We start from the raw sequence: 23,453 nt of genomic DNA, 5'->3' as shown, positions 1-23,453 counted from the left end.
TTGGACTGGTTCCAGTGTTGGAACGCAAGGGCTGGCTCTGGAACCTCGTGAACCAATGGACATCCTATAGACTTATTACAAAGAAAACTAACAACTTACTCTAAGCCGTCTACTTGTGCCAACTTGGCGAACCTCGAGGGTGGCTATAAAGCTACCTCCAATCCCGCCCCACAAGCCTCGCACTGGCACAGCTTCGCAAAGCCCGCAGCTCCCCTAAGCGGTGCCGGAACCGCTAGCCCAGCATTCCGCCACAGTAACCAAGTGCTGCTCTGTGCCCCACACCCTACTGAGCAAAGGGGGCAGGGGCAGCTGATTTTTCAATGATGAAAAAAATAAAAGCAAACGCCAACATGTATATGTATTTAGAATTCATTTTATTATGACAGAGGCACTGACAAGCTTCCAAATTGCTTTAAAATTGTAAATATAGCAATAAAACACTGCCCAACTGATGTTTCTATATAGTGGCATTTCATTTTCATTGCAGAAGAACACAGATTTTGGGTATTTTAATGAGAGAATTTGCGGGTTTTTTAATCAGAGAATTTACAATTTTTAAACATGGAACACTGGGATCCCTGATGGTAAAGCAGGTGGTGAGACCCAGGCAGAGAAGCCTGCCCAGGGCCAGCACCAAGGACCCAGTTGGAGGGCAGACAAGGTAGCTAACCTCATAGCCATTTGGGGCCAGGAGGACAGGCTTTGAGAGTTTGAAGCACGCCACCAGAACAAGCACAACTTCAAGGTGATAGCTGCCTAAATGGCAGAGCAGGAACACCAGAAGACATGATAGCAGTGCTGCCCGAAGGCCAACTGTGCAGCCACGGCCCACTGGCAGCTGGCCCAGAGATGTAGGAGGCTCTGCTGCAGTGCCCATACCACAGCCCAGACAGCTGTGAGGCCCTGTCCAAGTCTGGCAGGCATGCAGACATGGGGCTGCAGGTCCAAGGGAGCTGATGCTGTTGCAGGTGGCAGCAGGTCACAGCCAGGCAGCAGCCTCCACTGCCAGACTGCTACAGGGTGCAGGGGCCACTCTAAGTTAGAGCTGCTTCAGGAGTCCAGCCAGCACAAGCAACTAGTGCCCAGTTACAAACTCACTGGGCCGCAGAAGCTTCTGAAGGCGAGTAGCCCTGAGATGCTTGCCAGAGCAGCTTTTTATACAGCTCTAGTTCCTCCTAGCTTAAGATCCGGGAGGAGCTGGGCAGGGTCAGTTTGCCCCAAGTGGCACAATTTGCCTCACACCAAAGTGCATGTTCAGGCATGTGTGCTGGGCAAAAATCCCTGGTGCAAATTTGTGCCACTCTTTTATTTGAGCTGCTGCAAGCACACATGCCTGAATGTGTGGACACACCCTTCTAGCCTTGCATACAATTCTGGGCTAAAGCAAAATCCATTATATTAAACAACCTGCAGCAGAAGAAATAAACAGAATTAGTTGAAGGAAAATAGAAAGGTGAATCTCCCTTTACACATTCTCTACTTGAAAGCCAGCATATAACTGAAAGCTGAACATTTTTCTTCTATTACCAAAAGTAGGAAAATCCTTATAAATGTAATTGCACTTGACCAGCAATTAAATTTATAATTTTATAAATGATAAAAATTTATATAAATTTATATAAAATCCCCAGGGAACCATGTGACCAGAGCCTTGCAAACAGGTGTGCTTGTAGGTCCCGCGTGCAAGTTAGCATGGTAGTTTGCGCAGGAGGGTGAGCGGGAGGGCCCAAGGCCCTGCCAGTGAGCACTAGGGAAGGTAGTCACAGCAGTAGCTGGACTACCAGCGGCACAATGAGGATGGCCACATGCCACACCCCGAGGATCCCCTCAGAGTCTGAGACCTCCCCCTCTGGCACTTCTGAGGTCTCCACCCAGACAGAACCCATGGTTCTGGGCTCCAGGCAGACGGAGCCTCTGGCTCTCGGCTGCAGGGGCTCCCTGGCATGATTCTAGGCACATGGGACCGGGAGCATGGCTACCTCCCCTTGTGAGGTTTGCTCTAATTTGGAGTCTCTGAGGTGCCAGATAGAGGAGCTCAAGGCTGCAGTTCAGAAACTGTGTGCCATCAGGGATGGTGAGCTGGAGATAGACTCCTACTGCCAGGCCCTTCACCCCCTGGAGACCGAGGGTAGACCAAGGTCACCTTCCAGGACAAGGGAGGACTTGAGGATCCCCCACAATGTCCAGCCAGGGGGTTGGACCAAGGTGGTCAACGGCCCCAAGGCCTGCTGCACCAGGGTCCCCTCCCCTCTGGAGCTTTGCAACAGGTATGAACCTCTTGCAGCCCCTGTAAAACCTGAAGAGTTGCCAGCTCCTGCAGGCAAGGGAGAACGACTCACAGCTACTGTCCCTAATCTCCCTAAGGGCACACATAGAGTGGTCATTGTGGGAGACTCCCTCCTGAGGGGGACTGAAGGCATGTTCTGCCGTCCCGACCCCTTAGCCCAGGAAGTCTGCTGCCTCCCAGGATCCCGTTTCTGGGATGTAGCAGAGAGGATCCCAAAGCTCATCCAGCCCACCAACCACTACCCTATATTCCTTATCCACATGGGCATGAATGACCCTGCTCGAAGCAATCCCAGCTGGGTCATAAGAGACTACACAGCTTTGGGAGTGGGGCTTAGTGGGTTGGGGGTGCAGGTGGTGTTTTCCTTAATCCTCCCAGTTTTGGGTTATGGACTGAGGAGGGAGAGAAGGACTGAGGTAGTCGACCAAGGACTGCAGCACTGGCGTCATCGTGAATGCTTTGGCTTCCACGATCATAGTCTGCTCTTCTGTGAGAGAGAAAGTGGTCTGCTGGGAAGAGATGGCCTCCACCTCACTTCACTGGGGAGGAAGCTCTTCTCAGCCAGAATGGCTGACCTGCTTGAGCAGGCCTTAAACTAAGGCCGCCGGGAGATGGGGGGACTATTGCCATAGCAAGCCCACTGAGCAACTTTTGCAAAACCAGCAGGCTAACGCACTCAAGGGAATCTACCCCTACCCCAGTCCTGGAACGATGTTCTTCTGGGAGTGTAGGGAAGACTAGGGCCTCCAATGGGACACTTACCTGCCCGTATACCAATACCAGGAGCTTGGGAAACATACAGGAAGAACTGATTCTTCTGCTAAACAAGAATGACTATGATCTCGTAGGGATGACAGAGACCTAGTGGGACTCTACCTATGACTGGGCCACAGGTATAGACAGCTATACCCTGTACAGGAGAGATCATGCAGATAAAAGGGGTGGGGGAAGTAACTCTCTATGTCAAGGAAAGCTACATGTCCCTGCAAGCCAACATTGTAACCCAGGGTGGACGACTGGAGACACTCTGGGTTAAAATGTGTGAACATGACACAGCGGACACAATTGGAGTCTACTACAGACCTCATAATCAGGAACATGAGTTCCACCAGGAATTTGCCAAGGAACCTGGCTGAGGCTGCATGTTCCTGGTCCATGGTTGTCATGGGAGACTTTAACTACCCACACATCTCATGGGAAGAGCACTCAGCCAAATCCAAACAGTCGCAAAGCTTCCTCACATGCATGGACAAGCTCTATCTGACTCAAGAAATCTATGGACTGACAAGAGGCAAAGCACTGCTTGACCTGGTACCGGCAAAGGGGGATGATCTAGTCAGCGACCTAATGATTGCAGGAAAGCTGGGAGACAGTGACCATGAGCTGATCACTTTTACTATCCATCTCAAAGCTGGCAAATCAGTCAGCAATGCAGAAGTCCTTGACTTCAGGAAAGCTGACTTTGACAAGCTCAGGAGGCTTATTGGCAAGGCCCTAAGGGACTATGACTTGGAGGGGAGGGAAGTTCAGGATCAGTTGTTGCTCCTCAAGGGAGCGATCCTGAAAGCACAAGCAATGTCTGTTGCAGGGCACTAAGGTGCCTGCTCCACTAAGAGCAGAGATTGCCTGGGGAGAGAGCCCAAAGAGCCAAAAAGGAGCCGAGGTGCAGGTTACCATGACAACTGGCTAATGAGGAAATTAGCCGCACCTGCACCTGGTCAGCTGGCTGGAAGAGACAGGGCCCTGGGCCCATATAAATCCCAGGGCTGGGACCAAGCAGTTGAGTTCCCTGCCAGCAGCAGAAGGGGAAGGAGCCTCCAGGGAGGAATGGCCCAGAGACACAGCAGCCATGAGATACGCTGCCTTTAGGGCTAATGGGGCTCCAGGAGCCCACAAGGTACTCTTGCCTACTGGGCACTTAGCACCAGAGAAGAAGTTTTACTCTGTTAAAAGGGACAGAGCATACCCTGAACTTTTGTGTTACATTACAGCCTAGGGGCTCATGTTTGTTTGCTGTTTGATAACACCAGTGGTTTGGGTGATGCTACTGGGGAAGGAGGAGGCCTCACTGGGGGGCCCACTACAGTGTGGCGACCCCAGTGCCAGTGTGGGAGCAGTATTTGGGGTGCACAGGCTCTGGCGCCAGAGGGCGCAGTGACAAGGGGGTGGCTGGACCCCGGTGCCAGAGGGTGCAGTGACAAAGGGGATTGCTAGACCCCGGCACCAGAGGGCACAGTGACAAAGAGGGTGGCTAGATCCCAGCACCAGAGGGCACAGTGACAAAGAGGGTGGCTAGATCCCAGCACCAAAGGGCACAGTGACCAGAAGAGCCCAGAGCCAGTGAAGGGCACAGAGACAGAGCTGCAGAGAGCCCAGGGAGGACAAGGAGGATGAATTATAGCAAGGCTTAGGCGAGACAACATCAGTACCATCTGCGAGGCTTGGGACGTGGTAAAAGGGTGGTTGGAGCCACGCATATAGCCCAGAAGGCTGAGGGCTACATTCATCATGAAGCAGGATGCCATGGGGTCTACAAACCCCAGGGTTCAGCAGGATTCAGCAAGACTATGACCAAGCATAAAAGATCAAGGGCAGCCTCCCTATACTAATAGAACCAGCAAGACATGGCAGGCAAGATAGAGGGTGCCTGTTGGGCAAGACTGGCATGGTTAAGGAGCCCTAGGGGCAACACGGCCATCCCTAGGGACCCTGCCCTGTTACAATGCCAATCCCATCTTGGAGGAAAGGTAGCAAAAGGGGCACAGCAACCCCCTTGGCTCTGCAGGGAACTTGTGAACCTCCTGCATCTAAAAGGAAAGACCTATAAAGGATGGAAGACTAGAATCACTTCAAAGGAGGAGTATTCTGCATTGGTCCAGACCTGTAGGGAGTGAATCAGGAAAGCCAAGGCTGTGACCAAACTCCAACTGGCTACATGTATCAAGGACAATAAAAAGTCCTTTTTTAGATATGTGGGGAACTGGAAGAAAAGCAAAGATAACACTGGACCCCTGCTAAACTAAACGGGACAACTGACAACCGATACCTAGGAAAACCTGCTTAATGGGTATTTTGCATCAGTCTTTCACTAGCTCCAAGGGACCACCCTGCGCAACACAGTACAGGACAGCCAGGGTGAGGGAGAATTGTTACCCTACATCACAGTAGACGATGTAAAGGAACACCTTGAGAGGCTGGACACGTTTAAGTCAGCTGGCCCAGACAGTTTACACCTGAGGGTACTTAAGGAGCTGGCAGGCTTCATAGTTCAGCCACTGGCATGGATCTTTGAGAACTCATGGTCATGCTCAGGTGATATGCCCAAAGACTGGAAGGCCAATGTGGTGCCTATCTTCAAGAAAGGGAGGAAAGTAGATCCAGGGAACTACAGGCCTATCCGCCTCACCTCTATTCCCAGGAAGATCTTGGCAAAAATTATCAGAGACCCTTCTAGACAAACTGGCTGATGGCAACCTCCTGAGGGACAGCCAGCACGAGTTTGTTGCGGGTAGGTCTTGCCTGACCAATCTTATCTCCTTCTATGACCAGGTGAAATGTCACCTGGACAAGGGAGAAGAGATTTATGTTAAATAACTTGACTTTAAAAAAGCCTTTGATCTGGTATCCCATGATCTCCTCATGGAAAAATTGGCCAACTATGTCCTTGGCCACAACACAGTCCAATGGCTGGGGAACTGGCTTTGAGGTCAGACGCAGAGAGTGGTAATTGATGGAAGTAAGTCATTGCGGTGTGCCATGATCAGTGGGGTCCCTCAAGACTCCGTCCTTGTGCCCATACTCTTTAACAGCTTTATTAATGATTTAGACACTGGGGTCAGAAGTGGACTGGTCAAGTTTGCTGATGACACAAAACTTTGGGGTAAAGCATCCGCACCTGAGGATAGGCTGGTGATCCACGCCGACCTAGATGGGCTCAGAAAATTGGTGGACGAAAACCTGATGGCCTTCAATACCGAAAAATGCAAAGTACTCCACCTAGGGAAAAAACCCCTGCAGCATGCCTTTAGGCTCAGCAGTACTATGCTTGCTACCACCATGGCCGAAAGGAATTTGGGTGTCATGATTGACCACAAGATGAATATGAGCCACCAATGTGATGTTGCAGCTGGTAAAGTGAGCAAAACTCTAGCTTGCATCCATAGATGCTTGTCAAGCAAACCCCAGGCTGTCATCCTCCCACTGTATTCGGCTTTGCTGAGGCTGTAGCTGGACTACTGCATCCAATTCTGGGCTCCACAATTTAAAAAGGATGTGGAAAAACTTGAGGGAATCCAGAGGAGAGCCACGTGTATAATCAGAGGGCAGGAGAGCAGGCCCTATGATGAGACGCTAAGAGCCATGGGACTCTTCAGTTTGGAAAAGCGCAGGCTCGGGGGGACCTGGTGACTTATATAAGGGGTGTACATTAGGATCTGGGGGAACGCCTGTTCACCAGAGTGCCCCAAAGGATGACAAGGTCAAATAATCACAAACTCCTCCAAGACCGTTTCTGGCTGAACATAAGGAAGAACTTCTTTACTGTCTGAGCCCCCAAGGCCTGGAACAGACTTCCTCCAGAGGTGGTGCTGGCAGCTACTCTGGACTCTTTTAAGAAACATTTGGATGTCTATTTTGCTGGGATCCTTAACCCTAGCTGACTTTCTGCCCCTGGGGCAGGGGGCTGGACTTGATGATCCTCTGAGGTCCCTTCCAGCTCTAATGTCTATGAAATCTATGAAGTGCTCACAGGCCAAAGATGAATTCTGTCACTGATTATTGACCTTTTGGCAGCATCTTTCAAAGCATCACTGTTTCTGTACAGATTCCTCCATGTTCCATGAATATCTATGCAACTGCTTCAAGTTATTACTGCTTAAAGGCATATTTGGATCCACACACGGAGTTCTGTCAGCGGTGACATTTCATTTTATTCTCTTTTCAGGCCTATGACAATAAAGGCACAGACAGAAGAGCAGTTCTAACTCACAGTGCTTTGCAGGAAGCATCAAGAATTACAATGATCCCCTGGACCCAACAGAAGTTCCCTATTGGTTTCTGGGGGTTGGGGAATCCCAGCTGCTGTTCAGAGTTGCTGCACGCCTACAGCTGCTCTCCCCTAGCAATGCCCCTCGCCACTCCCAGCCCTGGCACTGTTTTCGGAAACGGCGGGGGGGGGAAGGAGTGGTGGGAGCTTGTTCTGGTGGTTCCCCAGCCGGTGGCAGAAGGTAGAGGAGGTGAATTGGAGCACCCCCCCCACCTCCCACAAGGGATTGGGCCTTTTTAAAGCATTTTGCAGCCATGCAATTCTGTTTGGTCACCGCTGTAGAGTGCTTTCAGGGGCCAGATCAGGTGAAAACTGTCACTTCAGTCTGCACCTTAAGTGGCAAGCATGTCCATCCAACAGCTCACTGTGTGACCAGCGGTAAGGCACCTCTGTTCCTTATCCAACAGGACACAAGGCAGTGCTACAGTTAACATCACATCTGACTGCCCTTGATTTCCCATCCTGAATAACCAGGTTGCCATTTGGAGCTACATGAAATGGGAGCAGCCTTTGCCCTAAGGCCGGAGCAAGATTTGAACTCATGTGTCTGGAATCATAACAAGATATCGAAAACTCTCTGATCTCTTCAGTGGAGGACTGTTTTCAAAAACAGGTACAATGTAGTCTGATGAACACTGAAGACTAAAACAACCCCATGCATTAGTGTGAAGTAAAACATTTGATTTTAGCAAAATCTTAAAGCTGCTTGACTTTGTTTTTAATTGTTGGCTTCTATTTTGGCTTTTCCTCTCCAGCATTCACATCCAGAAAGATGTTTCCTTTTTTTTTTTCTTTTCTTTTTTTTTAAAAGATTGCTACTGTCAGTTGTAGACATGTAAAGTTACACTGAAGATCACTAGGCTATTATGTGTGCACATAAATACAAGCTACTCAAGGAATTTCTAGAACAAGCAGGTACAAATAACCAGGTATAATCCTATGATCCTATCAACAGAACCATTCAAATAGAAAGTGATGACATTGTCTGTCATTTGTTGTTGTCCAACCACAAGTTCCCTCAATGTTGCCAATTTTAAAACAAAACAATTATCGCTAGTCAATATTAAATGTTTCATGCTTACAAACTGGGGGCATTTTTAGCGGAGGTGCACCAATACATCGGTCTGATATCAGATCAGTACCCATATAAAGAAAATTCGCTGTACTGGATATCGGCCTGATGCGGCCAATAATTTGGCCAATGAATGCTTGTGTTGCACACATCCGCAGCACAGCACTCAGGCAGTGAGGAGCAGAGCTGGCAGCGTGGACAGCTGCCACCAACTGGTCGGTATGTTGTGGTGGAAGGGGAGAGGGGAGGGGAGGGGAAAATCAATGGTGAGGGAGGGGGCAGAGGCAGGCACTACCCAGGCTGGAAGAGCAGGGAGCCAGCTCCCTGGAGGGCATGGGGGTGGGGGGCGGGGAGTGAGGGAGCATGTGCCCATAGTTCTTACGCTTGTCAGCTGTTTTACTTTTCCCACAGCATGCTATTTCTTATATTAAAAGGTGAATTAAGTACAAGTCAGTGCTGAGTAGTAATGCACTACACTAGGAGAAAAATTAAACAGTCTATGTTTACTAAAAGTCATCATCAAAATCATGGTCTGAAATATACTGGATTAAGTCTATTTGTCTCATGTATGGGTCAGAGAAAGAATACTTTCCTACATATTTTCCAAGCCAAGGCAATCTATCACATGCTATTTGATATCCCTCAGTCTTTCTCCTTGACAGACAAGCTGGGAAATGCATGGAATGTGATTCAGGGATTGAGAGGTACGAATCATTACATTAACAATGTATAATAAAAGCATCTTACCCAGATACTTGAAAAAAATCACAAAAGACTGAATAGTATGTAGCAGGATGTCATTCATTTTCAAAAGAATGATTATTTCATAGGCTTAAACTTAATAAATACAAGTACAGATGTTACTCTCCGATTGGTTAAAAAACTAGTACTAGTTTTGTGTATTCTCAAGGTCTTAATTTTCATTAAATGGAAAAATATTCAAGTAAAACTGTAGGTAAAATAATTCACAACAGATTAATAGATTATAGGCCTTTATAGTCATTTGGCAACTTTTACGACTAGGTGGATTTTCTTCTTTTATTGTTAATGAGATGTAAGCACTGAGAGAAGTAGAATGCTGATATCAATCTGTTATAGTCGGTGAAGATTCGTAGCTGTTTTCATGTTGTGATACTAGGTAGCATTTTATACACACACACACGTGTGTGTGTGTGTGTGTGTGTGTGCGCGCGCATGTATGCCTGCCCGCCCAAATATTCCAATGAAGTAGAGCTTGGTTAGAGTTTGTTCAAGAACACAGTAAAGAAATTCATTTATTTGAAAGGACTGGTCTTTGAAGGAAACGTTTATTTCCTGCTACTCCCCCTCAAATTCTCCCTTCTAGAACATGAACAAAGTCTTTGCAAATATTGCACAGCTTTGATCAAACTAAAGACAAAAAATAAAATAAAAGTAAAAATATCCACCCACATTCTAAATGGATTAATTAACAAGCCATTTTATTCAGTTAGCACAAGATAAACAAACCACTAGCAAAACAGGACTGGTTTTCATCGTTCACAGTCTTAAACAAATCACTTACCAAATTCTGTGGCTGCTGTAGAAGCTTTATTAGAGATGGATGGCTGTAACCTAAAACAAAGGAAGAAAATTACTTTCATCTGGTTTCAACAAACCCTTATTCAAATGTATTTATATTTAATCTAACAGATACATTTATTTAATAAGTACCCATGATAAAAAGAATAACTCTACCCAACATGTTTTTTCTTAAATGTGATCTCTATTTAACTTGTACATGTTTTTAATTAACAGCTCGTCCTCCTATAAAGCACACCAAATTCTTTTCTTCCAACAAGGGCCATTAACTTCAGTTGGCCATGAGATGAATAGACTGTCAAGTCCCAAGAGAGCATGCTTTACTACTGGACAGTGGGGTATAGGTGTGAGAGCCTAATACCAAATAAGCATTACAGTTTGGCACCAAATAACAATCCAATTTTTGTGTAAGTGAGGCTCTTTGATGATGAATCTCTAGTCATTATTTTGTAGTGCTCCATCCATTGAGTAGTAGAAATGTGCTTCCTCTTCACCTTTGATTTATACCATATTAACACTTTCTGTTGCTCTCCAATGCTGAGTGCCTCTGTTACTCAGTTTCTCCAGATGACAGCAGATACAACTTTCTGCTAGGTCAAGACTAAAAATGTTTTTGGCTTTAATTCTTTTGCACATAATTATTTAATGAAGCAATCACCACAGAATTTTCTTCAGGCTGAAACAGATTGCAATCTCACTGTTCTTTGTTAGAATTATAATCATGAATTGTTTGACTTAAATTACCCGCATCAAACACTGAACATCAGGCATCCATTTAATACTGTGTATTCAAACCACAGTCCCCAATGATTTGGCCAAGACAGGGAGGGAGCCATCTTGACTTCAATGCAGTGAAACCCTTTTACACCAGCTTAAGTGGTGAATTACACACCACCTTTTCTGTCAGGCTGCACATGCATGACACTGACTGCATCAGAAAGCCAGCCTCAATAACAGTATTGTGTCCTCCTCAAGGCCATGCCTACCTCTCAAGTTTTAACTACAGAGGGGATGACTATTCTGCAAGTATCACCCCAACATGCCCAATGTTTACAAAACCAGGAGGGGGAGAAGCCCAAGTTGCATTGTTCCACTCATCACCCCTGAACTTGTGAACTTTGCAGCTGAAGGCACATTGATTGGGCTTCTGTGCCCCTAAAGTAGTAAATTCTCCCACAGTGAACATCACATGAACTCAGGCATGGGCTTAGACTCTTCTTGATGCACGAGCAGCAATACATTATGGCTATTCCAAAGCTGTGTGGGTCCCTGTTGCTTCTGATTTTTTGCCCACACAGGTGTAACCTGCTATGCCACACCAAAGCAAACCCATAAGTTCCTTGAGCTTGATCAGAAGTGGGCAAAAAAAAATCTGTGGGGTGGATCCAGCCCGCCAAGGTATTCTATCCAACCCATGGTGGGAACCTCTGCTCCACCCAACCCAAGTGTGGAGTGGTGGCCCAGACCATGGTGCATGCAACCAATCCTGCTGCCCCTGGGTGCACAGCGGGGCAGAGGCAGTACAGAGGCCAGATTCAGCTTCCCAGCAGCCCCAGCTCCTTCTGGCTGCCACTGTCAGTGTCATCGCTGCTGGACCCAGCCCTACTGCCCAGGCACCCCAGCCCATCTGCCCCACACCCACCACTGGGGGCCCTGGATGGAGCAGATGGGTGGGGCCTTTATGCATAGAGACCAGCTCAGAACCCCCATGGGCAGGGCATGCTCACCTCCGTGGATGGGATGGGGCCACAGGCATGTGGGGAGCAGTGTCCAAGAGTGGGATGGGTGAGTAGGGTTTGGAGAGCAGGGTGGTGACAGCACAGAGCCAGGGGCCAGGGCAGAGCTCCAATCCAGATGTGTGAGGAGTGGATCATGGCTCTGCTCTGGGCCATGGATCCACAGTGTCACTTCCGCATGATCCCAGCCCTACCTATCCATCCCGCTCCCAGATACCACTCCCCGTCTGCCCACAGCCCCATCCCATCTGCCCAGTTGAGCGCACCCACAGGGATACCAGCTGATCTCCATGGAGACACTGCCCACCCACCTGCTCCATCTGGCACCACTGGTGATAGGTGCAGGGCAGACAGGCCTGGACTGGATAGGATCAATTGCCCTCCCCCCCAATGCCACACCAGAAAGGTTCATACGCTTCCCTCCCCAGCTTGCAACACTTCACCAAGACTCTCTAAGTGGCCCTCCAGTCCACATAATTGCCCAGTCCTGGTCTTGAAGTTTTTTGGCAATGCTTGCTGCTGCCTTTATACTCCCACTGCCCAACTACATGCTGCTCTAGAAAGCCAGGTTCAAAGCCATGCTTTCAGAGTGATTCATTGCCCTCCTCTTGACTTTAATGGAAGGGGAATAATGCAGTTCCCAGCTTGCAAAAGGAATATCTTAGTTCATTTAATCAACATCAAATGCATCTTTAAAGGATAACTAAGGCCAATGAAGGTAGCATTAAAAAACAAAAAAGGTGGGGGAGATAACTATATGTTTACAGTAATTATTACATTAAAAACTGTCTTGGATTTGAAGACTACTCCCCCCTATAATTAAGGAATTTGTAAGGAAAATTACAAATTTGTTAAAAATTGTCCATGGACAGAGTCTAATTAGTAGGTAGTTTGTTTGTGTACCCCCTGCTGTGGCAGGGAAGTCAGCAGCAGGAGGTAAGGGATTAGACCCCCTTCCCTTGCTCCCATGCCCTTTGTCACCTTGTGCCTGATCCTATCCCTGCCATGTCTGCACCCCCCTCATCCTGCCTACCCCCACCAAATGCCACCCGCCCTGCACCTGCCAACCACACCCTGTTTCCCTCAACAGCTTGCCTCCCCACTCCCTGCTCCCACCTGCCCCAACCCTGTTATTTTCTGCTGCAGCTCTGTGATTCCAGGGCAGTCAGAAGCAGTATAGCCCTGACCCAGCTTCAGGCCAGCCCGGCCAAGGAGAAGCAATAGCACCTCCCACCCAGGATGGGTCCAGGCTGGAGGGCCCGGCTGCAAATTCCTCACCACACCTTGTGATTTCCCTTATGTGCCCTATCCCCTACCAAATGAGCCATTGTGGTCTGGGATGGGTGATGACTCAGCTCCAGCTTCAGTCCTGAGGTTGGGTCAAAGCTAGAGCTGAGCTGCTGCCTGCCCCGGGCCAGTACTCGAATCGAAGATGAGGTTCTCGCCTCTCCCTGCTCCCCACTCCCCTGGCCCCTATGGTATCTTGTCTTGAATTTGAGTAAATACGGTACTGCATTCCAGCAGAAAACTCACTGGGTGATTGTGAATGTCACTGCATTATAACGTTGCCAATCAGAATTATAGGCATGATTTAAACATAGGGTTTTTGTCCCCAACACAAACGGACAGATATAACTGCACAGTGCAGGGTAGATTTAATGGCATATGAGCACTGTATTAGCAAATGTTTTGTATACTTCATATAAATACAATGAGAACTTGCTGAGGCATACCCAGCAGTGAGAAACACCAGGCATCAGAGTCATGCCAGTGTTCACTAACTCTCACCAGCACATCTGTTATATTTGGATGGAACTCATGACTACTTGCCTTCATTATGCATTCATTTTACACAGGCTCTGCAAGATACTGCTAGATATTTTTCACAGCATGCACTGTTCCACAGTCTTAACCATGGCTTCATGAACACATGCGTGTGTACACATAGACCAGAATTTTGCAAGGGCAAACCTGGTCTGTGACCTTTACTGATCCTAACATAAAATGCAGGTAAACTTGTGTGCACTTGCACTATAGCAGGTGAACAAGAATATCGCAGAAGCTGTAAATTGATGCCCTTATACTTGGTCAAAGTAAACTGTAACCACTGCAACAATAAATGCAAAGACAGCAGAGCATACAAGTGCTTGTAACATGTTAAAATGATATTTCATCTTTGTTGCCCATAAGAGATCCCTAATTACCAGTTTTATTAGCTGCTGGGACTTTGCAGGAGATAGAGGGAAAGAATGGCAGGGAAGCAGAGGTCAAAATATCTGCTCAGTGTGTATACAACATCATGAAAATCAAACTCACAGTATGCAATGCATCACTCATCATTAGCACTGAATACATGAGATTTTGGTCAGGCTGAATTTCTAAACAAAAGATGAAATATATGGCTGATACGCAAGGGTGAAGCATGCATCCCTCTGTGTGCCTAGTGAGGCCAAGGTTGGTCCTTATTAAGACACAATCTGTCCTGGTGAATGCAATCTTTCAACGCCCTTTCATTCTGTGGCAGCATCCTAGAATGTATGACAGACAGTACCTACCAGATCAAATCTACATTATTCTCACCACTTACTGATATCCTCTGTAAATTAGAAATATCAACTGCCTATAGAAAAGAAGCACTAAAACAGAGATGAAGGGTTAAAAAACAGCCAACTTTACTGTTTAATATCACAAAGTTCCATGCTTTATTACACTGAATTTGTATTAATCAACTCAGATTGCCTAAGAAAATATTGACTTAAAACACAAACCCCTGTCCCTCTGCATTTCTACTGGAAGATCAGATGGTATCTGACAACCAGGGAGTAGGTTCCCTCTATAAGAAAATTTAAAGAGGAGCCACAAGCCAGTCACGCATCTTTTCCTGCTTTGACAGACCTTTAGATATGTCTCTTTACCCTGCCACTCCCTACTGTCTATAGCTACATCTCACCTACATCTTTTAACCTGGTAGTTTGGATGGGCAGTGCCAGTCTGTCTGTGGGTCAGATCCAGCTAGTAGTCCTGATTTGGTGCCTGGAGGTGAGGGGGAGGCGGGGGGCAGCAGGGTCCAATCTGGCTATGTAGAGGGAGGCAGGGGCAGCCCAGTCTCAATCCAGCCATGTGTGGAAAGTAGGGTGGCTTGGCCCTGATCTGGCCACAGGGCTTGGGAATTTGGCAGCAGGGGAGGGGTGGTGGTACTGCCACTGCACCCAGCTACCACATTTCCCAACCCATGGGGAACGCCATGGGCTGGATGCCATGGTTTCACAAGCTGGATTTGGCTTGTAGACTCAAGGTTGAGCACCCCTGTCCTACACACATCATCCCAATCCTCAGACTTTGGGAAAATATGTCTCTTTATGGACAAAAAAATAAATAGAAGGAACCACAGTTCAGACTCAAGGAGAATGCATTACATCCAACAGCAGCTGCTGCAAGCCCTCTGAGAAGAAAGTTATTCAGACACCAGCTTGTGTGGACTCCAGCCTTAGCAAATTTAGATTCATAATCCTGTGACCATGACCTCTAGGATTCTCGCACATAAAATGCTTTGGTATACAATTCACTTCAGTGAAGAAAAGCACAGCATGAAATACAAGAAACAATGTGGATGCACATTTCAGCACATCATCTCTCTTAAGAGTTGAGGTTTCAGTAAACAGGTGGATCAAGGTCATCCAGCTGACACAGCATATTTGGACTTCCAAAAAGCCTTTGACAAGGTCCCTTATCAGACGCTCTTCACTAAATTAGATGGCCATGGGATTACTGGGAACATCCACTCACAGATTAGTAGTTGGCTCAAAAGTAGAAAGCAGAGAAAGTGAGTATAAATGGTTGGTATTCAGGATGGAAAGAAGTAAGGAGCAGGGTCCCCCAGGGATGTATTGGGACCAGTGCTGTTTAACATTCATAAATGAACTGGAAAACAGGATGAGTAGCAAAGTGGCCAAATTTGTGGATGACACAAAATTATTTGAAGTGGTAAAGACCAAGGCAGACTGTGAGGAACAGCAAAAGTATCTGGCACTATTGAGCAAATGGGCAACTAAATGGCAGACAAACTTCAACACAGGAAAGTGTAAAGTGATGCACATTGGCAAAAATAACCCAAACTATACCTACACTACGAAGGGCTCTACATTAGCTGTTACCACACAGGAACAAGATCTGGGAGTCACTGTGGACCGTTCACTGAAAACACCAGCTCAGTGCCCAGAGGCCATCAAAAAGGCAAACAAGATGTTAGGGATTATTAAGAAGGGAATTGTAAAAAAAACCCTGACGGTATCATTATGCCCCTTTATAAATCCATGACACATCTTGCACACATCTTGAATACTGTGCCCAGTTCTGGTCCCCATAACTCACAAAGGATATAAAAGAACTAGAGAAGGTACAGAGAAGAGCAACACAGGTGATTAGTAGTATGGAGGAGTTTCCATATGAAGAGAGACTAAAGACACTAGGTATGTTCAGTTTAGAAATGAGATGCTTGGTGGGGGGGACATACTAAGGGGTTACAAAATACTAAATGGCAAAGAGAAAAGAAATAGGGATATATTATTTACTCTCTCTCACAATATAAGAACTAGGGATTATAAAATGAAATGATTAGGTAGTAAATTTAAAACTAACAAAAGAAAGCGTGGCATTAACGTGTGGAATTCGTTGCGCCAGGTGTTGTGAAAGCTGACAGTTTAGCCAGATTCAAAAAGAGACTGGATAAATTCTTGTAGGAAAGAGGAATCTGTAACTATTGAGAATGGGAGTTAGGGATACAGCCTCTGAATCAGAACTGCCTAGACCTTAAACGTTGGAGGCTGCAAGAGAAAGAGAAATGGTGGAAAACCCCCATGCCCAGTTCACTCTCCCTTTCAGCACCCACTCTGCCACTGCACAACACAGGATACTGGGCAAGGTGGACCTGTGATCTGACCCAGGAGATGGCAATTCTTGTGTTCTTAACATGTGTAGTCTCCGGCAACAATGACATCAACAGACAAAAAGGTACCTGAACTGCTATGAGACCTGAAAGAATTGGGAATAGCTTCTTCTGTATACAGTGGCTTGTAAAGAAACCTTAACTGTATTTCTCGACAAGGCTGCACTAATGCAAGGCTGTCGCATATATGGCCCACAGGATGGGTTTACCATATTTTTGAATATCCTTCCCACTCTTTCAATAAGAAATCGTGGTGTTCCACAAGGTGATACCTATAAGCATCTTTTCAGTCTTGATGACAAATACCAGTTTCACTGGGCTAAATTTTGATCTCACTCGGGTGGTAAAATAATTCCCCTGCAGCCAATGGACTGGATTTACATCAGTGTAACAGACATTAGAATCTGACCCTGTATTTCAAAAGAGTTTCTACCAGCGCACTGCATTAACACGCAGCATTTTTTTTTAAATTCTTGAACCATTCTGAAACACTGCCTACCTCCTGTTCTCCTCTATGCATGTAACACCTTTTAAACTAAATTTCTCCTTATCCCTGTTCCATCTATACAGTACAGCATCCTTCACTTGTCACTGATCCCACAGCAAATAATTATCCTTCAAAGAAGAAATATCTGGCACCTGAGAGGTATCAAGTAGAGGGGAAAAGCTACCATTTCTAACTCTCCTTTTTATTTTTAACTTCAAACACTTCATCCTACATTCCTGAATGACTATTTTATAGTTGCATTTTTAAAGAATGAAATGAAAGAAAAGAAAGCACATAACCTCATGAAAATGTCTCCCCAGTTATCTCTAGTGCAAAACTGCATACCCACAAATAGCAATGCTATACCCATGTCAAAGAAGCTACTTTCTGAATCATCCTGGAAAATCCATTTGAGTCCCTGCTCCACTGATGTTTATTTTCAGATGAAGGGCTTGGAATAGCTCTATGAAAAGTGAGGAGGAAAAGAGGTGTTTTAAGTTAGAAAAATATTAAAATATGATGTATTATTATTTTTATTTCAGTAGCAACCAAAAGCCTCCATATGAGAATTACGCCTATTACTGGTATCTAATTAGAGATCAGATGTTAATACTAAATAGAAAGTACTGACATAATGTCATATATAGAATAGTTAGATGGAAGGAAAAGATGACACAACAAATCTGTAAGTCCAGAAATCAAGCCAGTAACCAGGAGCTGCAAACAGGGCAAGCAGTTTGCAGTCAGTTGCTGGGGGCACAAGGAGGAAGAGGGAGAAAAACCAGGCACTAGGCACCAGCTGCCTTTATTAGGATGGCTTTAAGTATGCAGGGATCCTTCCCTGATAGCTAGAAAATGGTATTTAGAGGTTTGTTTTTGGGAACTGGCTTATAGGTAAAGTAGTTATGCATTAAAATAATGATCCAGGGCAACAGCAAGGGTTAATTGATTTCTAAAAAGCCTGTCTGAGAGACAGTTTCTCCAAGGCCCACTGTGTCTGATACAGGCAAGCAGCGAACAGACACTCAGGCTGGACAATTGAAGGCATGTGTCACACTGTTCCATAACATGAGATAAGGTGGCACTAGTCACAGTGCCCAAGTGCAGAGCCCTCGGGCTTTCTGGTTTTGGGGAACAGACCAAATTAGGAGGAGATCCAGTACAGCCCAAATTAGGACGTGTGCATGTGATGGGTCTTTGACGCAAAGGATTATGCTGGCAGGTCAGAATGTGAGCAGTAGGATGACCACAGAGGGAACAATCAGCACTGGCCAGAGATAAAGATTCATCAGAAGGGGAAAAGAATACAAAAGAAGGGATGTCAGAGCAGCAAAGGGTCCCCAAGAGGGGAACCTGAGGCCACCATGGACAGAGGGCACATTACCAGCCTGTCTCACCCACCCCACTGGTGGGGAGAGGGACGGCTTGGCCTCCAACCTCCAGACTGCTGACATCTGACATTCAAGACAGAACCTCAGAGTGAGAGCTCACCTACTGGCCAGATGTACCTTGACTCTGTGCAGCTCTAGGATTAGTAGAAGGGGCTGGATCTTATGATGTGTAAGGTCTCTTCCAGCCCCTAACACAGGGGCAGGCAATTATTTCAGGCGGAAGACCACTTACTGAGTTTTGGCAAGCCATCAAGGGCCGCATGACAGGCAGCCAAGGGCAGATAGATATTAATTTTCTAAATTTTTTAGGGGCCCTGCGAGCCAGATAGAATGGCCTGGTGGGCCACATTCAGCCCATGGGTTGCATTTTACCCACCCCTGCCCTAACAACTATGAAGATATAGAATTGTCTGCATTATTCTTATCTGCTATCACTGCATATCAATAACATTTGCCTATTATGAAATGGAAAGGTTGTGGTCAGTCTGAGGGCTTGGGCCTGCCTGGGACAGGGCACTTGGGTCATAAATCCAGTACCAGAACTCCCAACCCCTTCCAAGGCTCAAGTTTCAAGCAGCTACCACCTGTGACCTCACCATTTTCCAGCCACATGAGATATCCATCCAAACTTATACCAACTTCTTGTAAGAGTATTGCATGGGCATGCAGGAAGAAAACTACAATGGTCAAGGCACAACTGGAGATGTAACTGGCAAGGAGCATAAAAGGCAATTAAAAAGGATTCTAAAAAGGTGTCAGGAATAAGAGAAAAACTAAGAAGCCACAGGTTCTTTATGGAACAGAGAATATAATCTAGTTACAGAGGATGCAAAGAAGGTTGAACTGTTTAATGCCTTTTTTACTTAAGTTCTCAGAAACAGGGCAGCTACAAGGTGACAAGTGTAGTTGGCAGCAAAGACAGAGAATGAGGCAAACAGCCTAGAAGAGTAAAAGACAAGTTTAGGGATTACTTAGGAACCTAGATACTTTCAAGTTGGCAGGGTCAGGTGGGATATACTTGTATTGAAGGAACTGGCCAAGGTAATTTCAGAGCCATTAGCTATACTCTTTGAGAACTCTGGAAGTTGAGATGAAGTCCCAGATGATTGGAGATGGGCAAATATAGCAACCGTTTTTAAGAAAGAGAAGAAGAAAGAGCTAGGGAATTAAAGACCAGTAAATCAAGGCGACTTCAAGAAGGGTATAGACAGATTGGAAAGACTCCAATGTAGAGTGACAAAAATGAGTAGGGACCTGAGAGCATGACTTAGGTGGAAAAACTGAAATAACTAGGGTTATTCAGTCTAACGAAGAGATGATTGAGGGGGGACTTGATAGGTTTTCAAAGACCTGTAGCGTGATTAGAGAGAAGATGGAGATGGACTTTCCTCTGTGGCCACAGAGGGCAGGACTAGGAGCAGTGGCCTCAAGCTACAGTAGAGAAAATTTAGGGCAGAAATTAAGAGGAACTTTCTGACTATGAAGATGGTCAGGCATTGGAACAGGCCACCCAGAGAACTTGTGGAATCTCCATCCTTGGAAGTTTTCAAGGTTAGACAGACACTTGGCTGGGAGTCAGGGATGATCCTGCCTCAAGCAGAGGGCTGGAAACAATGACCTTGTGAGATCCCTTCCAGCCCTACTTTCTTATGATTCTCCACTTATTCTCCACTCCAACCTCTATGGCCCTAGCTGCCTTCTGATACTGTCTATTCTGCCCTCTCCAGGGATGCGCCTTGTTCCCCTCTTCACACAAGCCAGACACTGGTGGGGCAGAGACTTTGAAATTTGACTATTTCCCTAACATCAAGAACTGTTTATAGGACTACTGGGCTCATGGTCCCTCAAGCACTTATTGGGATTTATATCCTCAAGACTTACAATTCAATTCTTCCCCCAGCAACCCTGTCATAATAGGACAACAACCATATCATGTTTATATACAACAGCAGTATATGCTGTTAGCTGGGTCTGTAGCTTCAGGGCTTCCATTGACTAAGAGACATAAGACAGCCAACACAATCTGGCTCTGGGGAAGGCATGACTCCTGCCATGTTTCTAGACTAGTGAACCAAGGAGAGCCATATTCCCCAGTCCCATAGCTTCCAAAATCTGAACATGAAATAAAGAAAGCCAGTAAAATAATGATAGCAGGGGAAAGTCCCAAGGACCCATTTGTATTAAACTGTATATTGAAGCCATGATAGATAACAAGGGCTTCCCATCCCATTACAAACCAAATAAAGAGAGGCAGAGGATCAGAGCACTCCAGCATCAGTGTATTGCATTTGGGATGCTGCACAGTCTACCAGACAACCAGCCTGACAGGATGCCTCCTCATATTTGATTCTATGGTGTAAACTCTATTAAACAAAGTCTGCTCCCTGTTGGTTAATATGACTGTGTTACAGCTCTCCATGAGCACCATGAGCTAAGAACGCTGTTTTAGCTGTTAGTATTTGGCAGGAAATGGTCCTGCACTTCCTTGGATAAAGCTCTTTTAAACTTCATTCCTTATCTCTCTCTGCACAAGCATTTATTACCAGTTGCTGATAAGTGTGTTCTAGTTTGGTGGATGCTATTCAATCTTGTAGGGTATACAGTGTGACAGATTCATGCAGGGTTTATTGGATTAACTTCCAGATAAGTACAGAAGGCCAGTGCTTTGGTCAGAATTCAAATTCATTCTAACTTCAGGACATGATTTTCCTTTAGCATCTTTTTCTACACCACCCAATCTAGAGCTTAACTCCATGAGCCTCAGCCACATTTCTATCAGCCTCCATAGCACCTAATGACCAGCCTTGCCATTCACTTTTATTGCTACTATATTGTTTCTTTTTCTTGAGGCTTACCAATATATATCCATATATTCTATTAAGTACAGGTAGGTATGTCTGTATTATTTGTCAGGGAACTTGTTTCTCAGGACTCAAACAATCCATGCCCTGAGCAGCTGTGTCAAATGCTATACTACAGATCCTGGAGCATAAGACCAGAAAATAAGGGACTTTGGAACATCTGAGCTTGTTTTATTACTATTAGCTTGTCAGTGATTTCTGACATCTAAATGAGATTCAAAATGGCAGAGCCGTGAGACACACAGACAAGAAAAACCACCATCTTCAATCATGACATGAGAAACCTGCAGGGTGCAAAAAAGGCCAAAGGAATTGCTGGGAGTGTTCAAAGACATTTTTGAGAGAAAAAAAGATGACTTGATTGCTGAGGAAAGGAGGATATTGAGGACATAAGGGATAGAGAGCAGAAGTAAGAGCACTGCGAATGGATTCTAACCTCTTACAAATGTCACCTGGACAGCAATAATCAGAAAAGAGAAGATTGCAAAATCGAATGTAGGAATGTATTGCCCTTGCCCACAGTTTGGGTATCACTTTGTTGTAGCCTAGTGTGGAAGACTAGTTTTATTGTGATATTCCTGGTTTAAATGTATTCATGTTCCACTAATGTTGCATGCCTTAGTTTCCTCAACTACCTCACCCTAGGGGGGAAAAAGGGGTGAAGAGACAGAGAAGCTTGAGTTGCCTGGCCCATATGACAGAAAGCATATGACATCAACGTAGAACGGAACAGCCTTGTTGACACTTCAGGGACACGAGACTGGAGATGACACTACAGAGTCCAAGGAAGAGGGGGAGATGAGCACCACAGTAGACGACACAGTGCAGTGTCTTGACTGGGGAGTTGAAGAGGCTGAAGAGAACAAACAGCTGAGCTTACTTTGGGATGCTCAGGGGCTGTGCAAGTTTGAGAGAGAACAGTTGAGCTAACGCTGGGGCGCTTAGGGCTGTATACACTAGACTGGAGACAGAGGAACTGCTTAACCCTTTGGAGGAGGACAGCTTTCTTGATGGGTGTCCTTTGACCCCACTTTATCAGAGAGGAGCAGTTTGCTTCACTGCTTGGGACTTCGGAATATGCTCCTCTCCTTTCTGAAGAGCTAGAGTCCCTCTCTCAGAGGTTGAACTAGATGGCAGTTCCCGGAGGCAGGGCAGTAGATAGCCTGGGTCAGGGTCTCAGAGTCAGAAGGAACCTGGGCTTACCCCACTGTAGAAGCTACACGCAAGTTGGCTTCCAGGGGGTCCTCAGAGAGGCCAGACGAAGCTGGGGAACCCAACCAAACACTTCCCTGGCAGACTCTGTGACACTTAAGAGTGGATGCAATGGACCTGTATACGGGTGCTTTAACAATAGCAGCTAGGTTCTGCAATTTTATAGAAACTGATATAGTAAAGTGGTACCAAGCCCATGAGCACACCAGCCCTCTGAATTACTTACACTGCATCTATGAAACAGATTTGTAACATTTAAAATGTTGTCACTTGTGGAAAACATGTGGTAAGGGTAAGCAGGGTAAGACCAGAAGTTTCACCCTGAGAGAACTAAAATATAAAAATCCTGCTAGAGTTGCCATAACAGAGGAACAGGTGCTCATAGCTATGTGGAGCTGTAATCACATTTCTAATCTGCTTAATAAATTGCCTGGCACAATTAAACCCAGCTCAGGAAAAGTGTAAAAAAGGGATTTGTCCAACTTTCACAGTTCTCCAGCTGTTAATGATAATATCTCATGCTCTCCACCTATCTACAGTAGACACTAGGGAAGATCCAATAAATACAGATTAGATAGATAAAACAAATTTTAAAAGACTACTGCAATGAAGCGAGGGGAAACTGGGTGGTTTAGGGGACTGGTAACAGATTAGGAAGCCTTTATAATAACTAAGTTACCTATCTGAACCAACTCTAGGGGTGCCTATACATGACTGCAGAGGCTGCTCTGACGTGCTGGAATTCAAGCATGTTGGAGCAGACTTGATTAACTGAGTCTGCTGAAGCACGGCAATTACTGCCTTCCAGCAGCCTCTTGAGACTCGTGCAGCAGTGACCCTGTGCTTAAAAAATGGTGG

At 45.9% G+C, this 23,453-nt stretch overlaps 1 protein-coding gene across 2 annotated transcripts in view; it reads right to left on the bottom strand.

Annotated features, from left to right (window-relative positions):
• The window catches only part of ABAT (4-aminobutyrate aminotransferase), a 130,084-nt gene that overhangs the window by 24,963 nt on the left and 81,668 nt on the right, over nt 1-23,453 (bottom strand). For both annotated transcript variants that reach the window (XM_019540086.1, XM_019540085.1), the window contains exon 6: nt 9,947-9,996. In XM_019540086.1, coding sequence (XP_019395631.1) covers nt 9,947-9,996 — 50 coding nt within the window. The remainder of the gene's footprint in view (nt 1-9,946; nt 9,997-23,453) is intronic.

The sequence above is a fragment of the Crocodylus porosus genome, unplaced genomic scaffold (assembly GCF_001723895.1).
Source record: "Crocodylus porosus isolate Cpor-Errol unplaced genomic scaffold, CroPor_comp1, whole genome shotgun sequence".
Lineage (NCBI taxonomy): Eukaryota > Metazoa > Chordata > Crocodylia > Crocodylidae > Crocodylus > Crocodylus porosus.
The sequence above is the reverse complement of the archived record's forward strand: the minus strand, read 5'-3'. Positions and strand labels throughout refer to the sequence as shown.